The sequence below is a fragment of the Cyprinus carpio genome, chromosome B16 (assembly GCF_018340385.1).
Source record: "Cyprinus carpio isolate SPL01 chromosome B16, ASM1834038v1, whole genome shotgun sequence".
In the NCBI taxonomy this organism is placed as follows: Eukaryota; Metazoa; Chordata; class Actinopteri; order Cypriniformes; family Cyprinidae; genus Cyprinus; species Cyprinus carpio.
Window position 1 is genome coordinate 8,382,969 of NC_056612.1, and position 25,122 is coordinate 8,408,090.

General features: G+C 37.5%; 1 protein-coding gene across 1 annotated transcript; it reads right to left on the reverse strand.

Annotated features, from left to right (window-relative positions):
- Nucleotides 1-21,672: 21,672 nt before the first annotated feature.
- On the reverse strand, nt 21,673-23,374 carry LOC122140088 (zymogen granule membrane protein 16-like). The gene is made up of 4 exons (XM_042741883.1): nt 23,214-23,374; nt 22,928-23,016; nt 22,502-22,628; nt 21,673-22,312 (listed from the first exon to the last, which is right to left on the reverse strand). The coding sequence occupies exons 2-4, from the start codon at nt 22,977-22,979 to the stop codon at nt 22,012-22,014; spliced, it is 480 nt and encodes a 159-aa protein (XP_042597817.1). The 5' UTR covers nt 22,980-23,016; nt 23,214-23,374; the 3' UTR covers nt 21,673-22,011.
- Between the last annotated feature and the right edge of the window lie 1,748 nt (nt 23,375-25,122).

Genomic DNA, 25,122 nt, shown 5'->3' on the forward strand with positions numbered 1-25,122 from the left:
CCTCTTATTCCTTGCTTCTTGGCAGACATCTGTAGAGCTGCGGGCTGGGCGACACAGAACACCTTCACTAGATTCTATAGCTGTCGAGCCAGTTTCTTCTCGTGTGGTGGGTAATAGGTAACTGACATGGGGATGTGGGGACATGGGGATGTGTTCCCTGCAGGCGATTCCATATGTGTATGCTTCCACGGTAAGGTTTCCCTCTCAGTGAACCTGTGTCTTCCCTTTGACAGACCATTCTGTCAGGCTTTGCTGGCAGTGGTTCTTCCCTACTCTCAGGTAGGACCTGCCTCATTCCATTCCATATGTAGTACTGCCACAGGCCTGGGTCAGTCCATATCAGTGTCTCCACATGATACCTCCCTACAGGTAGAATGTGGCCTCCGTAGTGCCCTTCTCCAGAAGGCTCGCTTCCCCATCATTACTGCCAAGCTGTAAACAACAAACAGGAAAGGTGTGAAGCACCTTTCATAAAGGTGAAAGTGAAAGGTGTAATAATTTCTCCTTAAGAAATTATTTTCTGCCGCAGGAATGGCGGCTTTGCTATCTCCAGCAGCGATGTACTCACTTGTGGTCCCTTTTGGCGCCAAGGTCAAACTATTTGCGCTGGGGCATTGGGAAGGTTATGAGTTTTGCGTATCACCTGTCTGACATGCTGTGGCTTTTCAACACTTGCAATGCCATAGAGTTGTGACGGGGTTCGGGTTGTGGCGCTTTCCATAGACCCCATATGTCATCACAATATAACTCGTAGTAACTGACAGATAGACACATCATCTCGGTTACGTATGTAGCCCTCATTCCTTGATGGAGGGAATGGAGATGTTATGTCCCCATGCCACAACCTCGAACCATCGCTGGCTGCCAGGGATGAGTTCTCGGCTCCTCATCATAAAAACTGATGAGTGGATGAACCTCTTGACTATTTATACCTGTACGCACAGAGAGTGGCTCTGGTATGCAAAATCCACTAGCCAAATTTCATTGGTGTTTTCTCCTAATCAGAGAGGATTCGGGCACCCAAGAAAGACCCCATATGTCGTCATGACATAACATCTCCATTCCCTCCATCAGGCAATGAGGGTTACGTACGTAACCAAGATGTTATACTTACAACAACACTTTCTTTGGTATTGAACAAGTTTGTAGCTGGATAATGTACAAGTTCTAGTTATTGGACAATTATGCATACACTGCAGGTGCTTAGTGAAAAGGTTCTAGTTTGCTCCCATTTAAATTGTTTATTGAACAAGTTCTTGAATGAAGCAATGTCCATTTCTAGTGTTCATTGAAAAGTCTTGGGGGAAAAAATAGATCCAACATGCAAACATTATGCACTGCTGCTTGACTTTCCTCCAGTATGAATGTTTCCTACGCTTCTCTCTTTCTACTACTACTTTTTTCTGCTCCTCTTTACACTCTCCATTACTGATGACCCTTTAACAAAACAGCCTCTCTCTTCACAGGATCAGAATCTTGCTGAGCCTGGTAACGCCGCTGTTTTTCTGCGGCAGATAATCTTGGCATTTTCCTGGGACACAACAGTGATTTTTATCTTTAAAATCTTAAGTTTTATATTTGCTAAATTACTGTTCTAAATGACTGTTCATCTAGTGTTGAGTAACTCCTTTACATTTTATCTTACAAATTATACTTTTAAATTGTTTGTAAACAATACTCTTTACACAGTTAATGAACACAGCTAAACAACAAACTGACTTTAACTAAACAATGACACTATTGCATTTTTTTCTGATCTCTGTTGCATCACTAAATCATTATGTTTTTGTTTATCACTGTAAAGCTGCTTTGAAACAATCTATATTGTATAAAGTGCTACATAAATAAGGGTGATCTGTAGCAATTAGGGCTGCAAAACGATTAAAATCATTCTGCTACTGTCATCATAAATTAAGTCATCATTTAACAACTGAGAGGGGCCTGCTCCAGAGACAGCCATGCATGTCCATGCCATGATACCACCTCCACCATGCTTTACAGATGAGGTTTGTATGCTTGGGATCATTTGCAGTTCCTTTTTGCTCCACACTTTTGCTTTCCCATCACTTAGATAAAGGTTAATCTTTGTCTCACCTGTCCATAAAACTCAGTTCCAAAACTCTACTGGCTCACCTTTGTGATTTTTTGCAAACTTTAATCTTGCCTTTCCTATTTTTGGTGCTGGTCAGAGGTATGCATCTTGCTGTAGCCTCTGTAACTCTCTGTGTCAAAGTCTCCTGCCAACAAGATTGTCAGAGCATCTCCCCAGCTATCTGGAGGTTGTTGGTGATTTTACAGAAACGTATTTTAGGGTTCATTTTCACAGCTTTTCTGATTTGTTTGTCATCAACTACTGTTGTTTTTCTCAGCCAATCAGGTTGTTGTTGGCTGCTGATATCACCAATTGTTTCCAAGCTCTAACTGACTTCCTATTTTCTTTTAGCAACCAAATTGCTTGCTGTTCTCTCAAAGTCAGCTCCCTCATCTTCATCCTGGTTTGTGTGTTCATTGGATGCAAGACTCAGAATACAGAAGCAATGGATATAACGGATACAAACACATTCCCTGTTTTTAATATCTGACGCATTAATGCAACAGGACATGGCTGATGACCTGTGAGCAGGGCAGTCCCTTTGGGCGGTGCAACTGGTTTTGACCGCATCAGACCCCACCCCTCCAGGGGGCCCCACAGCATGGGAATATACAAACCCTATTCCAAAAAAGTTGGGACACAAACTGTACAAATTGTGAATCAAAAACAGAATGCAAATGATGTGGATGTTTCAAATTTTCAATATTTTATTCGAATGCAACATAGATGACATATCAAATGTTTAAACTGAGAAAATGTATCATTTTAAGGGAAAAATAAGTTGATTTTAAATTTCATGGCATCAACACATCTCAAAAAAGTGTGTGGCATCCCCTCTTCTTTTTATAACAGTCTCCAAAACGTCTGGGGACTGAGAGACAAGTTGCTCAAGTTTAGGAATAGGAATGTTGTCCCATTCTTGTCTAATACAGGCTTCTAGTTGCTCAACTGTCTTAGGTCCTCTTCGTCGCATCTTCCTCTTTATGATGCGTCAAATGTTTTCTATGGGTGAAAGATCTGGACTGCAGACTGGCCATTTCAAGTACCCGGATCCTTCTTCTACGCAGCCATGATGTTGTAATTGATGCAGTATGTGGTCTGGCATTGTCAAGTTGGAAAATGCAAGGTCTTCCCTGAAAGAGAGACGACATCTGGATGGGAAGCAAATGATGTTGTTCTAGAACTTGGATATACCTTTTCAGCATTGATGGTGCTTTTCCAGATGTGTAAGATGCCCATGCCACACGCACTCATGCAACCCCATACCATCAGAGATGCAGGCTTCTGAACTGAGTGCTGATAACAACTTCAAATTTTGATTCGTCTGACCACAGAACAGTTTTCCACTTTGCCACAGTCCATTTTAAATGAGCCTTGGCCCAGAGAAAACACCTGCACTTCTGGATCATGTTTAGATATAGCTTCTTTTTTGACTTATAGAGTTTTAGTCGGCAACGGTGGGTTGTGTTCACCGACAATGTTTTCTGGAAGTATTCCTGAGCCCATGTTGTAATTTCCATTACAGTAGCATTCCTGTATGTGATGCAGTGCAGTCTAAGGGCCTGAAGATCAAGGGCATACAGTATGGTTTTCCGGCCTTGACCCTTACGCACAGAGATTGTTTCAGATTCTCTGAAACTTTGGATGATATTATGCACCTTTAGATGATGATAACTTCAAACTCTTTGCAATTTTTCTCTGAGAAACTCTTTCTGATATTGCTCCACTATTTTTGTCGCCGCAGTATTGGGGGAGGAATTGGTGATTCCTCTGCCCATCTTGAACTTCTGAGAGACACTGCCACTCTGAGAGGCTCTTTTTGGTACCCAATCATGTTGCCAACTGACCTATATAAGTTTTGCAAATTGGTCCTCCATACTGTTCCTTATATGTACATTTAACTTTTCCCGGCCTCTTATTGCTACCTGTCCCATCTTTTTTGGAATGTGTAGCTCTCATGAAATCCAAAATGAGCCAATATTTGGCATGACATTTCAAAATGTCTCACTTTCAACATTTGATACTGTATGTTATCTATATTCTATTGTGAATAAAATATAAGTTTGTGATATTTGTAAATTATTCCATTCCTTTTTTACTCACAATTTGTACAGTGTCCCAACTTTTTTTTGGAATCGGGTTTGGATTTAAAAATATTAATGATATTAATAATTTTGGAAAAAAATAAGAGCATCAGGATTTATTTCAGCATTTCAGTGGATTTTATTGGTTAGGAGTTTCATTCAAAAGAAATTAGGCTGAACCTTATAAGGCATAGACTATATATTAGTTTTTTTTGATGCTGACAAGTGCTTGGCAGCCTTTTTTGCACCTTATCAGTCACCCACCTAATTGCTTAAACATGGCGACAAGCCAAAGCAATGTTTTTGAAAAGTACCTGTCCTGGGGCTGAAAAAAAACGGGAGTAACAAAAAAAACAAACAAAAAAAAAAACAAGAATTACAGGCATCTTCAGAAGGCTCATTGGATCAATTTGATTAGACAACGTGTGTAAACAAGGACTGAGGAGTGCAAAAGTGAGAGAACATGATGAAAATGGAGACGTAGAACAGGAAAAGGAGCAGGAAGATTGGACATGCAGATGCGGGTGATGTTGTCACTCCTCCTGAAAAAAATGGCCATGGTCGTGCTGCTGGTACAAGGTCAGACATCAAGTCAGCTTCAGTCACATACATTGAAAAAACTGTGGAAGACATCACTGACCCTGCTAATTGGCCAGAAAAGATGATAGTATGCTAGTTGAAAAGATGGCATTTTAAAATCTCTACAGCGAAGCGCAGCACGTATCTGTCCAATTGTTAGAAAACTGCCAATATCGTTTCAGAAAGCGTATAGAAAAGAAATTGGCTTCATTTCTTCTCAGATGCTGCTTTTTGCTTTTGCTTTTGCTGAAAAGTTGTATCCGGATCTTGAAAAAAAACAACAAAACTGGGAAAAAAAAAATGCATTTAATGACTGGAGTGGGCACTTAAACTGTAAAATTAAAAAGTGCATGAAATCATCCATGATGACCAATTCAATAATTAACTAACGAAATGCCTTGAAATGCGCCGATGTTTACAGGGAAGTAGGACTTTTGGACAAACTTGCTCTCAAAGACGTCGTATTTGGTTAGCTCTCTGTGCTAGTACTTATATCACAGAACAACTCTAGCATTTCGTGGTACAAAATGCAAAACTGTATTGAGACAAATAATGGGAACTTTTGGGTTTAATTGGAATGATTTGCAAAATTTGATCTACAATACAAAAGCATATCCGACGAGTTAAAAATGAAATCCATGGACCATTATTTTGGGCCTTCTACTCCAGAATGAAATAATTTCGAATGATGGCAAATAATGTAAATCTCTACAATACTTCCTGTGTAATTCTAGACTGCACGCCAGACATGAGTCATCAAGAAACAAATGTCCCCGGTACTTCGATTTGGTAAATATGACTTTGCAGAAGTAAGCATCAGGGAATATTTTTCTTGACTTCATACAGACTACAGATCAGACGGATGAGGACTATCGGACTCTCTCTTGGCATCCATCAATACAAGGGGCCTTTCCTTATCAGCAACTATCTCGGCAAGGATATTGTTAGTGGGTGCAAATATGAAGGGACCAGTAAAGGTGTTCAAGCCCAATGTGTCCGTTCTCAATCCCTTTGCATTTTCCACCCCTGTGGTTGTCACAGCCTTAATTTAGTTTTTGGCGGACATGGAAAATCTTGTTCTAAAGCAATGACATTTTTCGTAGTGGTACCAATGAATTTACACCATTCCTTTCCATCTTCAACAAAATGAATTGGAGATTACTACAGAACCGCATTCATCCATCAACTCCTAAACCTTTATACAACACAAGATGGGTAATGTCGGAAAAAATAGAGAGTGTTAAAGTCACTTCATTGCAGTCCCACTTTATTTTTAAGTGGACCTAACTACTATGTTACTTACATCAAAAAATAAGTACAGTGTAGTTACTGTGTTCATATTTTAGTGCAAAACACTTTTTGGGACAAGTTTGGTGGTCTGGGTAAGGGGTTTAAGGGTGGGTTAAGGTTGTCAGGGATGGGTTCCACAGTGTAATTTTTAAATGTATTTACAGAAATTAATTACATATGTAATTACACGGCAAGGTATTTTTAAAATATAAGTACAATGTAAAAAACATGTATGTACAGCAATAGTGCATTGTACCAAATGATTAAATTTGAATGTAAGTACATAGTAGTTCAGGCGCACTTAATAGAAAGTGGTACCCCGATTCACTACCAAGACTAGTCAAATCAGGTGATGCTTTACAACAGGAGATAGCTGATACCGACGATGATCCAAAGTTAAAAGCAAAGAGGGCTGACGTCTCTTGTAAATTATACATTCAAAAACTTTTAATATTAATTTCCGCAATGGTCATTTGGTATGAACATACTGTTCATTCGCTGTAAACTCAGTGAGTAACCATCTGCAATCAAAAGATATGCACTGGCACGTAGCCCACACACTTGTTAAGGGCTTCTTGACCTGGACTATGGAAATTTGATAACGTGAGTTTGCTGCAAGGAAGGCAGAATGATTCCACTTTAGCGTGACATCGTTAAAGTTATTCTTTAAAGCCTATGAATAAATGTCAATGTGTGGTTTGTGTGTGCACTTTGGGTTTACTTTTTTGCCGAGTGAATGAAAAGGAAAAAACGTAAAAATCGTGACATTTGCCAATTTTGGTAACCCATACTCGAAATTGGTGCTCTGCATTTAACCCCTACAAGTGCACCCAACACAGGGCAGGTTAGAGTGAACACGCCCCCAAGAGCATGGGCAGCGATATCCCACGCCTGGGAAGCAACTGGGGGGTGCAGGTCCCTTGCTCAATGGCAACTTCAGCCATGGTTATTGAGGGTGGAAGAGAACGCATGTTGTTCATTAACTCCCCCCTACCGTACAACTCCTGCCAGCCCCGAGACTCGAACCTGTGGACCTTCCGCATTTACAAGTCCAACTCTCTAACCATTAGGAAGGCCAACAGCCTGCCCCCGTATGTCCATAGCTCAGTTTTTTTTTTTTTTTTTTCATTATTATGTTGTGTTAGCGCTGTTTGGTACTGCTTGGAAAGAAGTTGATCCCTGATTATTTTTCTTGTTTCTTTTACAAGTTCCGGTGGAAATATGCATTCTCAAACATAAAAAAAAATGTTCCATTTGTTTGTTGATTATGACTCATTTGTTTTGCAAAATTTGATTGCATGATGTTTTTTTCCTCCATCATCCAAACACTGCTGTTCGTTACACGACACCTGCGTGCGTGTTTTGTATAACAGAGTGGTTTTTTCCTTGGATGAACAAGGCAGCCAGTCGACTAGATTGCAAAAACTAATCTGAGTAAAGTTTTGAGTTGTCGCTAGAATTCTGTTTGTGTTTTTTGATAAACCGATTCATTGTAGTAACATTTACTAGATAAAGAGATTTGATATAACGTTTTGACCAAATAATCGCCAGTTAGATCCGCACATCTCTTCCAGCCCACACTGGCCCCACCCCATGCTTGGGACGGCCCTGCCCTGTGAGGCACTGTTCCAATACTTATGTTCCCCCCCACATCAGATAGTGGTATTAAACCTCTAAAAGTCCTGATCTTTTTAGTTAGTAAAACTTCGATGGGTTGAATCACCCAATAATAAAAAAATCGTGACATTCTGTAGTTTGGCTCATTTTCATCTTTTAATCATATTATTTTTCCAGACTTCTGAATCCACAGCAAACAGAGCAAAAATTTTTTTGTCATTACTGTCCCAATACTTATGGTGGGCACTGTATATGTTAGTTGCTGTCAAATGATTAATCATGATTGCCTGGCACATCCAAAATCAAAGTTATTTGTATACATAACGAAGTTGGGTGTACTGGTGTATAATTAGTATGTATATATCCAATATCACACACATGCATGCCATAATTTTTAGAAAAAAGATGTTTTACTCGTTTAATTATTAAATATATTTACATATGATATAGATTTAATATCCATTTACATATAGACAACGTCAGTGTTTAATTTTGGCCGGCGGTTTTGATTGTAGTCTTTAGTCTTAGAGTCTTGAGACGAAAATGCTTAATAGTCTTAGTCACATTTTTAGTCAGTTGGTCTTTCATATTTTTTAGTCTAGTTTTTAGTCGACGAAAAGTCATTGCATTTAAGGTCAACTTTTAGTCACTCCTTTTATTCAATAGTTTTGAGCCAAACTGTAATTTACCAGAATTTATTTTAGTAGCGCTTTCTATGTATGTTTCAAATTAAAATAATCATTTATTCTTTCAGACCAAATACATTAAAGCTTATGAGAAATGTGAATCAAGGATTAAATTTGGAAAAATCTTGAATAAATTATTACACTTTTCAGTTTTGGGTGAACTTTCCTCTCTAAGTGAAAAAGGAGCACCTTATAAAATAGTATATAGTCGATATATATATAATATATTTCTATAACTATATATATATATAGATATAGAGATAGATATCTATTTATCGATTTTAACGAAGCACAATAAGACAAATACAATAGAGCTCCAACATTAAAATTAAACTCATTTTTCCAGATACGGTAGGTTTTACTTAACCTTTATACATTTTATTTAACATCTTTTGTTTGTTACGGTAATTACAGATAGTTATTTAATTTTGGAATGCTGGTCCTTTTAAAGACGGAAGGCATGCATGAAATACGCACACACGTTCCGTTGTCACTGAACTGATGAAAGTGGGGCATGCCGCGCGCGCGACAGAGAGAACCTCTCCTATCAGCATGATTTCGCCTATCCCGCCTTCATACCTTAAAGTTAATCACCAACGAATTGTGACTCCCGGGAAAAACGGAACGTCTGGTTTACTTTTAATCCTATCCCTTCGGGTGCTGAGACCATGGTTTTTCAGATCGCTAGTTTCGCTGTTTTGTATCTATACATCCACTGGCCGGCTGCTATACCTGACTAGATATTCAAACGCCCTTATTCCCTATCGCAATCCCCATGACAGGACGACATTTTGAAAGACAAAAGCCTATAGGATGCAGTTTGAATGTCCGTGGTAGTCCTCAAATAACATTAATAGTCCAGTCCTCGTCTAGTTTTAATCGATAAACGATCGGCATAAATTTCGTCATAAGTTCGTCATCAGATATTAGTGTGTTGTAGCCCTGCGTCAACGATCGTCTTACTCACTGAAAAAATGTTTCGTTAACGAATATTTTTGCGTCGTCGTCGTCATTTAACGAAAGTTAACAGCTGATACACGTAACACAACATTTAAATATTTTCCAATATATAATGCAAATATATGCCTGTATGTGTGTGTCTTAATATCAGGGTTTCTACCTTCCTTTTTTATTTTGAGTGCTACTTTTTAAAAATGAAAGTGGCTGAGAGCTACCAATGTGTTATACAATACTTAAATCTCTTAAAAAACAATGGTCCAATCCAAACTGTTAATACCAGCTATTGTTAAGATTTACTCGGAAATATTCAGAAAGTACTGATGGTACTGATGATAAGTTTTTATGTTGAAAACCAATAAGTTATTTACCACAATGCACTTTTTTGTTTACATTAACACTGAAATCAAAACATTAAAATTTTTGGCTGGGATTTGAAACTAACCACAAAATATTTATGTTACATACTGACAGGTTGTCCACCTCATTGTGTTGTCCTTTCTTCTCAAGGGGATCTGTTTGACCCAGTTTCTGTCTCCGTCTGATTATTGTGTCATTGGTTTCATATGTTTTCATTAATTATCCTCATCAGTCCCTCCTATTTAAGTTGTGTGCATGTTCTCTGTGTTGTCCCGTCCTGTCTACTATGTCCCTACATGTGTTTTCGTTGCATGTTCTGTTCTAAATTTACCCTTGTTGTGTATATATTGAAAAAGACTGTTTGCATTCAAGTTTGATCTTCTTTGTGCATTTTTATCTCACCATAAAGCTTGAAACGTGTAGGCCGCAGGCGCTTGCAACTTACAAACCCTTGACTCTAGTTTTTCCCTCTTGTCCTGATTATGTCATTATGTCTCGGTGTGCCGTTGTTTAGTATCTTCATTAGTCTGTTTATTTATGTTTTGTTCTGTGTTGGTCGTGTCTTGTCTATGGTAGAATACGTGCCGCCAGCCTGTATGTGGAAATTGACCTTATGTGGATTAATTAAAGAACCGTTTGACTTCATCACTTTCATGGTGTTCATTCAACACTGTTACGTGACAGCAAGGAATCACTCTTAATATATAAATCTATAACAACGATTAACATATTTTCTGCAACATACAGTGGTGAAATATTTATTTGATCCTTGGGGGGGGGTGAGGCGGAGAGGGCCCTGTTTGATTTTGTAAGTTTGTCCCACTTACAAAGAAATATATTTTTTTAATAAGTAATTTTTATGGTAGGGTTTATTTTTTTACAGATAGAGGCAGAATACAACCAAAAAATCCCAGGAAAAACACATTATAAAAGGTAGAAATTGATTTGCTTTTCAGTGAGTGAAAGAATTATTTGATCCCCTACCAACCAGCAAGAATTTTTGGCTCCCACAGACTGGTTATGTGCCCATGAGATTGGAACACAGATTAGTCCTGCCACTCTTAAGAAGTTACTCCTAATGGTCAGCTCGTTAGGTGTATAAGAGCAACCTGTCCATACATCTGTATTTGCCATTCCAACCTTACCCACCATCATGGGCCAAGACCAAAGAAGCTGTCAAAATAAGATGTCCAGAGACAAGGTTGTAGATCTGCACAAGGCTTGAATGGAATACAAGACCATCGGGCAAGAAGCTTGGGAGAAGGAGACAAATGTTGGTGTGAGTTATTTGGAAATGGAAGAAATACAAACAACCATCAATACAGCCTTGGACAATATCTTTTCCTCAAGGGTAAGGATGATCATTGAGAAAGGTGAGGGATTCAGCCCAAACCGCACGGGAAGGAGCTTGTTAATGATCTTAAGGCAGCTGGGAACACGTTCACCAATCAAACCATTAGTAACACATTACTTTTGCAATGTGACCTGAAATCCTTGCAGGTGCCTGCAAGGTTCCCCTGCTCAAGAAGGCACATGTTCATCGCCCATAAATTTGCCAAATACATCTAAATGATTCAGAGAAGTGCTTGGTGAGAAAAGTGCTGTGGTCAGATAAAAACCAAATTGAGCTCTTTGGGCATTAACCCTCTGGAGTCGGCTAACATGGCATCCGCGTTTTGAGGCAAATTCTCCTGGATAAGACCGAAAAGGAAATTTAAATTACACGTTCAGTTTTTGATCGTACTGGTAAATAACAATACATCAAACAAATCTGTAAAGGGTCTACTTTCTTCTGAATAAACACATGATAGACACAAAACCTTTGTTGCATTTATAAATAAAGAAAACAAACCAGAGTGCGCTGATCTGGCAGCATAGCCTTGGTCTGCGGTGATTCTTCATTTAGAAACACCGTCATTAAAATGAACTGTAACTCAGCAATTATACTCAACACATAGATAATGATAGAGATATCTATAGAATACTTGACATGTCTACTTTTAAACTAACTCCCCTTGTTTGGAGGGAGAGAAATTGCGGACTATGAACCCCAAGAACACCATCCCCTACAGTCCCAAGCACAGAGGTTGTAAACATTTTGCTTCTGGGCTGTTTTTTTCTGCTAAGGTAACAGGATGACTTTACCCGCGCTCTGAGGGCACAAATAGACGGGGCCAGTACTGGTAAAATCTTGGACGACGAATCCTCCGTCCTTCATCCGAGAACTCTGAAGATGGGTCATGGTGATGTGTCTTCCTAGCAATGACAATGGAACCCGAAACATAACCACCAAGGCAACAAAGGAGTGGCCTCAAGAAGAGCACCATTAAAGGGGTCATATGATGGGCTTTTAATTTTCCTTTCTCTTTGGAGTGTTACAAGATGTTCGTGGTTAATGATGAGGATGCCTAAAGTTGCAAAGACTAAAGTCTCAAATCCAAAGAGATATTCTTTATAAAATTGAAGAACCTTGTCCCACGCCCCCTCCTAAATGCCTTGTTTAACATAAACCGCCCCCCCAGTGTCTACGTCACGATGTGGAGAAGATTTGCATAACACCCGTCCGCAATGTTCACGCTAAGAAAGAAGGCATAACTTTATTGTTGCTGCCACAGACACAGCGGCCACTGAGTAAATTTTGAATACACTTGCGCGATGCAATGCACTCGTAAAATGACAGTATAAGTCATTATAATCCATTAATTATGTCCCCATTGGAATGCAACAAATGCCTCGTTTATAATGGATTTTTAATGTTTTTTTCTCTCGCCGTACCAGGAGAACGGCATCACGGTATGGTAAGGGGCATAAACATTTCCGTCAGTACGTTTGAGGTATTCCGCCCAGATCCACAACGCACTGGATAGCCAGCCAATCAGAGGCGACACCGCTCAGCTTTTCAAACCGATGAGCTTTGTAAAAATCGACGTGTTTCAGAAAGACGGAGCATATAGGAGAAACAATAATGTACAGTATTGGAAATAATGTGTTTTTGTTGAACTTAAACTGCATAAATAAATTTCAATACACCAATACATAAAAATAATGTTCTTTTTAAGCAACATCATATGAACCCCTTTAAGGTCCATGGAGTGGCCTAGCCAGGCTCCAGACCTCAACCTATAGAAAATCTGTGAAGGGAGGCTGAAACTTTCGAGTTGCCAAACAACAGCCAGAACCAGGAGATGTTCACAAGTCTTTCACTTGGAGTCTGAGTCAAGTCTGAAGTCTTTAAACCTGGATGTCTGAGTCAAAGTCTCGGAGTCTTTGGTCACAAGTTCGTGGTATAGGGTAACCTTAATCCTAACCCTAAAGTTGAAGCTCAAGTCTTTAATTGGCTCACGAAGAAAACATCTAATTCAGACAATCCCTCATTGTATTGAAATCTTCCGATTTACGAAAGCTGGTTTTATAGGCCTATAGATAAAATATAACGTCTATGATCTACTCGTTGTAAAAAAATAAAAAGTAAACTCCACCCCTAATCCTAACCCCTCCCCCCACACCAACTCCTAAACCTACCAATACAAGGGGGTGCAAATTTCGGCAATACAGCGGTGCACATCTGGAGAGAGAGAGAAGAAAAGTGTACAGAGCTGAAAGGGCTTGAATGAAGTGTTTTGGGTAAAAATACTAGAGAAAGGTATAGCACTGAAAAGATATTTACCATAAGACAACACCCTAGTGCTTTTGTTTATGTTATCTGCTCTGCTATTAGACACACTCGGCTCACTTAAAATGGTGCTGTGTTGCGGCTTCATGGTCCGGATGGATGCCAGGGTGCGGATGCGGTCCGCCTTTTGAATATCAGTTATACAAGTATTTAAGTAACATTTGTGCTAGTAACATTTGAAGGCCGCTTGGCCAGTGTTCAGGCACTGCTGAGAGAAGTAATCACACACTCGCTGCGCTGTATGTTGGCACTGTAGCAATCATTCTCTTGATCTTGTACTTCAGGAAGTTGGCAGCACTGAAGTAAGTCTTATAGCAGAAGGCTTACATTTGTCTAGGGTGTTGCTGTTTTTATTAAAAAAATCACAAAACGCAAACAGCTTTTTGAATCATTGTTTGGCAGTGAAGATGTCATCGTCAACCTTTTAGGCTTACTGCCCAACGAGAATGGTGTGTGCAAACTAAAGCGATTCAGTGCTGTTGTTCCTCATCCTCGGTGATACTACACTCAAAACTCTGAAGGAGGACAAATGAGTAAGAGGAGATACAAGAGCCAAAATACATAGACTGTGTCCTGAGTCCCCTGCTCTAAACACATGACTGTGTGTCTTCCCACAGCTCCACATCTATTATCAAATTTGCTGATGATACTGTGGTTCTGGGCCTCATTTCCAACAATAATGAAGCTGCATACTTGGAGGAGGTAGAGAAACTCATATCATGGTGCCAGGACAATTGTCTCTCTATGTATGTGAGTAAAACTAAAGAGCTGATTGTGGACTTCAGGAAGAGGCAGCAGCGGCCCTATACTCCTTTTATGATCAGCGGGACCCCTGTGGAGAGGGTGAGCAGCTTCAAGTACCTTTGGTCTAAACATCTCTGAGGACCTGACTTTGGACTTCCACATCCAACTCAGGTTAATAAAGCCAGGCAAAGACTGTACCATCTGCAACAGCTAAGCTAAGAAATATTCTGGGTTTCACCAGCAATCCTGAAAACTTTCTATTCAGGGCCATAGAAAGTGCATTGACTCGGTGTATCTCAATGTGGTATGGGAACAGCTCCAGTCAGAACTGCCAAAGCCCTGCAGAGAATTGTGTGCTTAGCTGAGCGCATCCTCAGGGTCTGCTCTCCCTCTCCTCTGCAGGACATCTACCTCAAACACTGCAAAAGCAGAGCTGTTAAAATCATCAATGACTCTAACCTATCCAACCCTGATAAATGTCTTTTCATTTTACTGCCATCTGGTAAGCGCTTCCGTAGCCTGAAGGCAAAAACTGAGAGACTTAGGAGGAGCTTCTTCCCCCAGGCCATCAGGCTCCTAAACTCAAGTCTCTTGACTTCTACATGACTTCACTTAATTATCAGTAAGATACATAATATACTGACATTGTCACTAGCACACAGCATTTTCTATAATTTTTTATTATTATTATTATTTTACTACCTCTATTGCTGCTATGTAAATACCCTGTACAACCTGTTTCCACATTCTTCTCTTGTACATTCCTGCTCATCTTAATATTAATTAAGTCTACAGTATACTGTCCCCTGCACATTTTTATTTTATAAGCATTTTATTTTATTCTTTTTTTATCTTACTTTTTCCATACCATATTTATATATAATTTTCTTGTGTTTGTATTCTTTAATAATTGCACAGTCCATGGAGCGGACCTGACTTACATTACACATTCCACCCATAAGCAAAACATATAAACAACAAAAGCGCGCATGCGCAGTAACGTTTGTTTATAGTCTTCTTTTGCTGTCAAGCACTATTTAAGCCATGTGAGACAGTGCAAAGAGTTTTCAGGGTAAAAAGACAACTGCTCTTGGAGCCACAGAGTGTGTGAATCTGCTGATGGAGAGACTAAAGGGCTTAAGAGTTGAAAGCACAGTGGCAGAAATGATCAACCAAGTGAAAGACTGTGCTGCAAAGAATGGTATGAAAATGCCTAAAGTTAATGAGTCAAGAGTAATTAGGACTCCGCTTGCTAAGGAGTCCTAATGCTTGGGGAAGTTGTGGCCTAATGGTTAGAGAGTCGGACTCGCAATCCAAGGGTTGTGAGTTCGAGTCTCGGGCCGGCAGGAATTGTAGGTGGGGGGAGTGAATGTACAGCGCTCTCTCCACCCTCAATACCATGACTGAGGTGCCCTTGAGCAAGGCACCGAACCCCCAACTGCTCCCCGGCCACCGCAGCATAAATGGCTGCCCACTGCTCCGTGTGTGTGTGTTCACAGTGTGTGTTCACTGCTGTGTGTGTGCACTTTGGATGGGTTAAAAGCAGAGCCTGAATTCCGAGTAATGGGTTACCATACTTGACTGTAATGTCATGTCGAACAGGACTTTTCACTTTTCACTTTCTTTCTATCGCTATACCACAGAGCCCGAGGCACTGCTGCCAGTAACTTATAAACTGAGATGGAGAACAGGATTTTTTGAAGCAGTGGATCTGGTTCTCTCCGAACTGAGCAGAAGATTCAACCAGGATGGAATGAAATAGCTGAAAATAAATATCAAACAGTCTATTCTAAATGCGGCAATTGGAAAATCACCAACACTGGACATGCAATCTCTCCATCTCTCCACAGATATTGATGTGGAATGGCTGAAACTTCATATCATAAGCAGTATTCGAATTGTGGCAAAGCTCTTGGGGGGTCCCCCCTAACCAGCACTCAACCCCCAACCCCCCCATATATATAGTTTGTGTGTATATATATATATATATATATATATATATATACACTACCGTTCAAAAGTTTGGGATCAGTAAGACTTGTAAAGAAGTCTCTTCTGCTCATCAAGGCTGCATTTATTTGATCAAAAATGCAAAAAAAAAAAAACACAAAAAAAACTGTAATCTTGGAAAATGTTATTAGAATATAAAATAATGGTTTCTATTTAAATATTCCTTTAAAATATAATTTTATATCTGTGATGTTAAGCTGAATTTCCAGCATCATGACATCAGTATAAACGTGTCACATGATCCTTCAGAAATCATTCTAATATGCTGATTTATTATTAGAATTATCAATGTTGGCAACAGCCAAATATTTTTTGGAAGCTGTGATACTTTTTCAGGATTTTATGATGAATAAAAAGTTAAAAAGAACAGCATTTATTTAAAATAGAAATCTTTTTTAACAATATACACTACCATTCAAAAGTTTGGGGGTCAGTAAATTTTTATTCTTTCTTTTTTTGAAAGAAAATAAAACTTTTATTCAGCAAGGATGTGTTAAATTGATAAGAAGTGATAGCAAAGATTTATATTTGTTAGAAAAGATTTATATTTTGAATTAATGCTTTTCTTTTTAGCTTTATATTCATTCAAGAATCCTGAAAAAAGTATTGCATTTTCCAAAGAAAATATTTGGCAGCACAACTGTTTCCAACATTGATAATTCTAATAATAAATCAGCATATTAGAATGATTTCTGAAGATCATGTGACACTTTATACTGGCGTCATGATGCTGGAAATTCAGCTTAGCATCACAAATATAAATTTATATATTTTAAAGGATATATAAATAGAAACCATTATTTTATATTCTAATAACATTTTGCAAGATTACAGTTTTTTTTTTTTTTTTTTTTTTTTTTTTTGATCAAAATAAATGCAGCCTTGATGAGCAGAAGAGACTTCTTTAAAAAACATTACAAGTCTTACTGATCCCAAACTTTTGAATGGTAGTGCATATATATATTTTTTTTTTTTTTTTTTTTCTATATATATATATATATATATATATATATATAAAAATTATTAGTAGATGTGCTATACTTTTATTATTTAGAAAGTGGCCATAATTTGTGACCAATATTTTATATGTAGATTTATTTCTCCTCTCCAGACTGTTTCTCAAGTGCATTCTCTCATCACTGCTGCTACATGAATATGACGAATCACTACTGAGAAACACTACTGAGAGTGAGTCATGTCCTGAGAGTGAATTAATATATAGATTAATATTTTTGTCTGAAATAAATGTGAACTAGCTGTACCATTTTGTACGGTGGGTTTTTAATTAATGCTTTTGTTTCTTTCTTTTCTGATCATGGCTAAAAAAAAAAAATAATTACTTTAGAAACCAATTAGAATTTCCTGAAATCTGATGACACATCTGATATAAATAAAATCTTCAATAGAGTTTTTCGTCAACACAGCAGACTACATAAAGAACACAAATGTGCAAAATTAGGAAAAGGTAAGAAACAAATAAGAGTTTGACATTTAAATTACCACACAGACTTCAATAAAATGTTTAAAACTGGTTACACAGCAATATAAAAGTTTATTCATTGTGGAAAACCTGAGGAATGTGAAGACAGATGATTGATTTCTCAAAAGACTAAGGGCGGATCATCATGGTGGTGGCATGTAAAGAGTAGTTTGGGCCTTTGAAGTAGTAAAACTTGATGCCATCAAGTTTGCCTTAATTTTGTCAAGAGGGTGTAGTACATGCCGTTGAAGTTTGATGGGCCACAAGCATCAAATCACCATCCTTCAGAAGAAAAATAAAAAGAGTCATATTTAGTCAGCCAGGTAGACATACAGACAGACAGATATACTGTACACTGAACAAAATTTTATAAACACACACACTTTTGTTGTTGCCCCACTTTTCATGAGCTGAACTCAAAGATCTAAGACTTTTTTCTATATACACAAAAGGCCTATTTCTCTCAAATATTGTTCACAAATCTGTCTAAATCTGTGTTAGTGAGCACTTCTCCTTTTGCCAAAATAATCCATCCACCTCACAGGTGACAGCATGATTATTGCACAGGTGTGCCTTAGGCTGGCCACAATAAAAGGCCACTCTCAAATGTGCAGTTTTATCAAACAGCACAATGCCACAGATGTCGCACATTTTGAGGGAGCGTGCAATTGGCATGCTGACTGCAGAAATGTCCACCAGAGCTGTTGCCCCGTGAATTGAATGTTAATTTCTCTACCATAAGCCGTCTCCAAAGGTGTTTCAGAGAATTTGGCAGTATATCCAACCGGCCCTTACAACCACAGACCACGTGTAACCACACCAGCCCAGGGCCTCCACATCCAGCATCTTCACCTCCAAGATCGTCTGAGACCAGCCACCCGGACAGCTGCTGCAACACTTTATTTCGACAGTCCACTTTAGACATTCTACTAACAGTAAGTAACTTTGCAACTACATGTCAGCTAGCAGTTAGTAGAGTATTAGTAGACTGTCTGCTTAATAACTTCTAACACTTTCTTTGTGAACTTATTGTCAACTTATACTAACCCTAAACCTACCCCGAACACTAACCCTAAACCTACCCTAACAGTCTACTCTGAGAGTTAGTAGGCATGTAGCTGCAAATTAATGAGAATTAGTTGACATGTAGTTGACATGTAGTTACAAAGTTACTTACCGTTAGTAGAATGTCTAAAGTGGACTATCGGAATAAAGTGTAACCTGGGTGTTTAATATGTGGTATGATTTCATAACCATATATCCTGAGGACCTATGTAATAATACAATTGTCTTAGAAGACAACATATATGACAACACAACTTGTGATATAGGGACATAGGCTACATGTCATCTTACATTACATTTCTTGTATGGGTTCCCTGCCGCATTCAGGGCAACAGCCCCAAAACTAGACATGTTGAATGTTTTCTTTGTCTGAAGCACCCATTTTAGGTCCTGGAGTCTCTACTAATGACCTGATTGGTTGAAAGAGTTGTGTTTGAATGAAAGCTCACTAATACATAAACATGTGAACAAAACACATTTGACAATGTTGACATTGAGCTGACAGAATAAGGTAAACTTAAAGGCAAAACTGGAACAACAGCGCCCTTCAGCTGATGCACTGGACAGAACACAAAGGAGATCATTCCACTTTCCATTCTGTCCACCAGTAAGAACGTCAGTTGTTTGTTTGTTTGTTCATTCATTCATTCATTCATACATTCATTTATTTATTGTCAAGATTTTCATCTCCTTTGAAGTGACATAATTTGGTTCATGAATATATTGCTGTATATTGGAAATATGACAGTAGTTTCTCACATATGGAAATTAATTATTTAATATATTGCATTACATTCTTTTGCTGTTTACTGTCAGGGACACTGATTCATATCAAAGATTTTAGGGCCTTTTGTCTATATAGATCAGTGATAGTGGTCTGGGACTTTTTTTTTCTAGTGGAAGGATGGCATTTAGTGACTTGAAAAAGGTAACATTAATACACTTTTTTGCTTTAATATTTGGTTTTAAAGCAATAAGGTACTCGAGGCTATTGTGTTCTATTGTAAATAAGCAAGCTGCTTAAAATACACTTAAAATACAATACACTTCAAAATATACAGATATGTTAATTTTGTCTTATTGAACAAATAAGACATTTCAAGTTCTTTACATTGGAAAGTGTCAGTTCATTGAACTAGCATAATCTGTTATAACTCAAACTACTGAACTTTGAGCAGACAAAAGTGCAATAATTATATAGCAAATTATTTGCTTTAATCTGATTATCTCTGCAAAATTACTATTATTTAAGTTACAGCTACATAATAAACTATGACAAAAATACATACAACAAGGAATTAACGTTTAGCATTTACTATTTATTTATTTTAAATTTTTTAAATTAATAAATTATTTATTTTAACGCGGCATGCTGAGGATTTTGTTTAATAAAACAAAGGAAAAAAAATTAAAAAAAGAGGAAAAATGTATGTGTGGAATGTGCTGGTCATGCACTTGGAAAAATCCAAAGCGTAAGTCAATCCAAAAACAGGACACATGGGTTTGAGAGAGATTGAGACTGTCCTTCACAAGATTCCTCTCCAAGATGCATCCCACTGAGGCTGGTGGACAGTGGCATCGCTAGGGACTCTAGGCCTTTTCTGGGGGGGTTGGAAAACCAATTTTGAATCCATAAGAGATAACTTTTTCACATGTGTGTTTAATGAGGACCAATGACCAGATACTGAATAAATGATAGATTACGAATTACATATAAAAGTGTGTTTAAGCATGTTTGTTACTGTCAGTGATAATTATTTGCCATAATAGATTTGAACTCGAACACTTGCACATTAAGACTCATGCCTTGTAAACGACTCCTAATTAATGTCATTAACATATAAAAGATCACCAATGGTCCTAGTGTTAGAGAGAAAGCACTGAGATCATCCAGGAAAACTAGTGCTTGTTTCAGGTTCAGCTCTCCTATGCAGCATTCCATGAGCCTCTGAAATGTTCTTGGGCCATTTGGTATGCCTTGTTGAACACAAAGAATCCTAGTGTGAAGATAAATGCAGTTTTTTTACTTATCTGCTTCCTCCATTTCAATCTGATTGAAACGGTTTTCAGATCTAACAAAGATAATCATTTGGATCCAATCAGGGCCAAGAAGGATTCCAAGTTCAGGAAGGATATGAATCCTTTACTATTTGAAGGTTTAGTTTTCTGTAGATTATGCAGAGTCTAACTTCTACATTCCTTTTTCCTTATGACTGCAATTGGTGAAGAGAAAGGGGATTCAGATTTGTGGATGACTTCAAAATCAAGAAGTTTTTGGAGATGGACGTGCACGCGTCTATACCTTGATGGTCCTACTCTGTGCTTAAATGGAGTCTTATTATTGAGGTTTATGCAATGTTTCATTTTATCACTGTGCCCGAAGTCAGGTTCAACACTTCCAGGAGTTCATTGTTTTAGTTATCCTCTTTTTATACTCTCTGGGTACTGGAGAGTTTCCAAAATCAAAGTTGAGTTTCTTTCTTATGTTGAACATAAATGAAGATATTTTAAGAATGCTGGAAATCAAATAGTTGATGGTCCCCATTGACCTTCCATACTATTTCTTTCCCTACTATGACAGTCAATGGAGTGCAAAAACTGCTTGGGTTCCTCAAAATTCTTCAAAATATATTTTGTGTTTAACATAAGAAATAACCTTATACAGGTTTGGAACAACATGAGGGTGAGTAAATAATGACAACTGTGAAACTATTTCCTCCTTTGTGAACAAGTGCACTAAACAAGCTTGATGTTTACGAAAATGACAATGACTTTGGGACAATAGTTATTTGAGTAATTTTCAGCCAAAAAAAGGGTTGAGTTTTTATTTGATTATGTCATGCCTTGAGAAGTTTATTTACATGAACATAATCATCATTAAATGTAATAACCATTTTGTTACTGGATTTCCATATTTTAAGATTGAAAATCTGAACAGCATAATAAAATCTATACATATAAGGTATTTCAGAAGTAGAATAAATAAATGATATAAAAAGTTTTTAATATGATCTTCATATGACAAAAGGCAAAAGTGTTTAAATTTGTTTATTTTAAGGAAAGTAAACCCATACAAAAAGTGTCATTATTGAAGAATTATAAAAAAGTTAGATAATTAATATAATGTCAATCATATGGTATGTTAATGCAATGGAAAATGCTATAAGTTTTAAACAAAATAGTCTAAAACAATCAAACAAACAAAAAACCCATAGCAATTATTTAAGTATTAACCACAAGAAGCTAGTCTATTAAAAAATCAGAACCGATAAAACAAGTTTTTGTAGCTTTTTCTTTAATGCTGGCAGAAAGAAAGTAAAGGGGGTTGAACTGAGCTAATATGATCTTAAGCTGTTACACTGTTGTCACTGGTGTTAGTAGACAGCCCAGTGAGCCCCAATGGAAGTAATGCCATTTCCATTCTGTCGACCACTGAGAAAACGTAGCTGACTTCCATCATTGGTTGGGTAGAAGTTAAATGAGTTTCCATAGGACAGCCCTACTTTTAAAGAGCGGCCTCGACTAGTGACAAACATAATCTCATAGATGTAGCCATAGTAATATTTTCCAGAAACCTGAATAAAGGATTCATTGTCACGAAGTTTCATCTCCAGTGGATTGCCATAGCTTGTACAAACTGTGGTTGTCCAGTTACCATCATAACGCAGCTGTATTCTGAACAGATATTTGATGTCAGTGTTTGAAAAGATGGTCACAGAATAACATGCAAATGAATTAGAACACACAACATGCAAATTACTACGTTTCAAGATCAAGCCACAAGAATATTTTTAAAGCGTATCATATTCACTTTTTCACTCTGTTGGTCCAGAGGAATGATCAGTGGTGAACTGGTTAACTTACCCACGAATGTACGCGTTACTGTGTTCCCACACTCTGATACCAGTGACGCGACCATCATATTCAGTGGAATATTCAGTTCCACTGCCGTCCCCAACAGCCGTGGAGTATGAGTAGTAATCCGGTAAAGCTAAAAGAGGAAATAACAGCTCTGAGTCTATCTTAAAATAAACTTTTCAATAGTAAATTTAAAGAAATGCCAAAGTCAGTCTAGATTCCCAAAGGTCAAATGTAAAATAGTCACTGTATTTAACTGAGTAGCAAAATGTCAGGTATTAAGATTTATATACATAGTGTATTTTTACATGTTCCAGAATTTCTAGCATGAATCTCAAGTTTAATTTCATTTTCAATTTTCCAACAGTCATTTATTTGCAACATTGTTTTGCATTTTTGATAATGTACCACATTGTGGTGAGCAATACTCACGCATGGCCATGCCCAATGTAACTCCAGAGAGAATCAGAAAAAGATGCAACATTTTGTAAAAAAGTTGCTGTTCAGGACACACCAGTAATCTAAAAGGAACAAAACAGATGAGGTATTCACTCATTAAACAGTAAATATTTTACTTTAGATAGTAGTTTCCATCATCTAACTGCTTTACATATTGAAAGAAAATATATTTAACTGTGATAAGTGTTTTCACATGTACCTAAGCACATGAAGATAATAAAAGACAATCACAGGAATTTAAGCAATATAAAGTCAATACCTGCTGTTACACTTGATGTGGTTGATATTTGAGTCTGGTTTGCTGACTAAACCTACTTGAATTTATATGCTCCTGCTGGTCAAGCCTCCTCTATTGGACAAACATTGTCATGTTTCCGTCTCCACCTCAGAAGGAATGTTTTGGAACGTACAGTATGTTTTGGTCCAAATGCAAAGAATGCTTAGAAGTGTGTGTGTGTGTATGTGTATATATATATATATATATATATATATATATATATATATATATATTATATATATATATATATATATACACACACGCACACACTTCTAAGCATTCTTTGCACTTGGACCAAAACATACTGTTTAACGCTTATTTTCAAACTTTTTACTTTAAAATTAAACAAATAAACAATACACAAAATAAAAACAATAGGAATAAGGCTTATATAGGTTTATACAAAACAACATTAGTTTTATTCCATTTGTTTAAAACAATGTAAGCAATTTTTATATTTTATGTGTAATACTGAAATTCTACTAAGCTGATCAGGCCGTCTATTGAGAAAACCATTAATAAATGTGGTGTTCATGATTAAAAAATAAAAGGATTTTTTAATATTAACTATTTTTTTCTATTTGACTTATTTTAAAAGATTAAAAAGAATTTAAGTAAGGGTAAGGATGCATTGCTTTAAAATGTATGTATGATCTAGTATTGGTGACTGTAAAAGTTTTCTTAATGAAAGACTATTGAATATTTTAGATTAGATGTGTCCTTTTTTAAAGTTTACAGTGTTTATTCGGAGCTGACAAATGACGTGACATTGATCATGAGACATGAAATACCTCACTCTGGCCCGCAACCAGATTATTTTGATAGCGACTGGTTCTGAAAAAGATCTGTCATGACAGCAACAGTTAAACAATCAGAGTATGTGAGCAGAGCGGAACGCATAACGGCAATGGACATGAGCGGGAAGTTATAATTCTCAAGGAATTTGTTCCTTCTCAATACAGAATATTTTTTAGCTGAAAGCATGATTTAATCAAGTACTACAACACTTATTAACACGCAATCACTCTCACAATAATGCATTCAGACAAATGTGCTCACTACTTCATCTGTATCCAATTTTGAATGAGCAAAAATCTGTAAGAAATGCATCGATCCATAGGTAAAATAACTGATAAAATACGTACTGTTATTTTCTTCACAAACAAAAGTTGTACTGCAAAAAGTTGCAGTCAGTAACGTTGCAATGGTTGTGCCAAGTGTGCGACCGCATAGGGCCTCGCGCCGGGCCTGCATTTTTTATCGTTTATGTCTATTATGTCTATTTTTATTAATGTTTTTCCACCCATTTTGTCTTTTGAAAGACTAAAATAGTCATAGCTGATAAACAGTAATAAGACGCTGTGTATAAGAATGAGTAAAGCTGTTTGTTGTAAGGATGACAGAAAGTTTTAGAAAGTTAACTTCTAGGCTGGTCTAGAGCCCTGCATTTCACCCCGACTATTTTACGCCCTTCGGGCTGGGCTTCAAGCCAATTTTTACATCTTAGTTCAGACACAGGCCAGGCCTCGGGCCTAGGCTTCTCTTTAATTTTATATTTTAGACATCTATCAATTAGTGATGAAAAAAATTGCCACGCTGGTGGAAGCAACATGAGACCGTGATACCATGACTGTCATGAGCGGCTCGACTGTGTTTATTGTCCCACAGCAGCAGCGCAGCTGAAGAGTTCTGTGTTCAAATGCACGCAATAGGCTTAAGCTTGCAAGAAAGGATCGGCAACAGTAATTACCATAAATGAGTCAGGGGGAAATATGAAGGAGGTATTTGAATTATTTACTAATAAATAGTGTTTTCTGAGGCAGTGTCGCAAGGATGAAGTTGCCGATCCTGATTTGCCACCTCTTTATTAGACGCGCCTTTAGAGAGAGTA

Coding starts and splice junctions, on each gene's coding strand:
- LOC122140088 (XM_042741883.1), bottom strand. CDS start 22,979: ATGTTGCATCTTTTTCTGATTCTCTCTGGAGTTACATTGGGCATGGCC. Junction 22,629..22,927: donor TACATTGGGCATGGCCATGC/GTGAGTATTGCT, acceptor TTCCTCTTTTAG/CTTTACCGGATTACTACTCA. Junction 22,313..22,501: donor AGTAACGCGTACATTCGTGG/GTAAGTTAACCA, acceptor ATATCTGTTCAG/AATACAGCTGCGTTATGATG.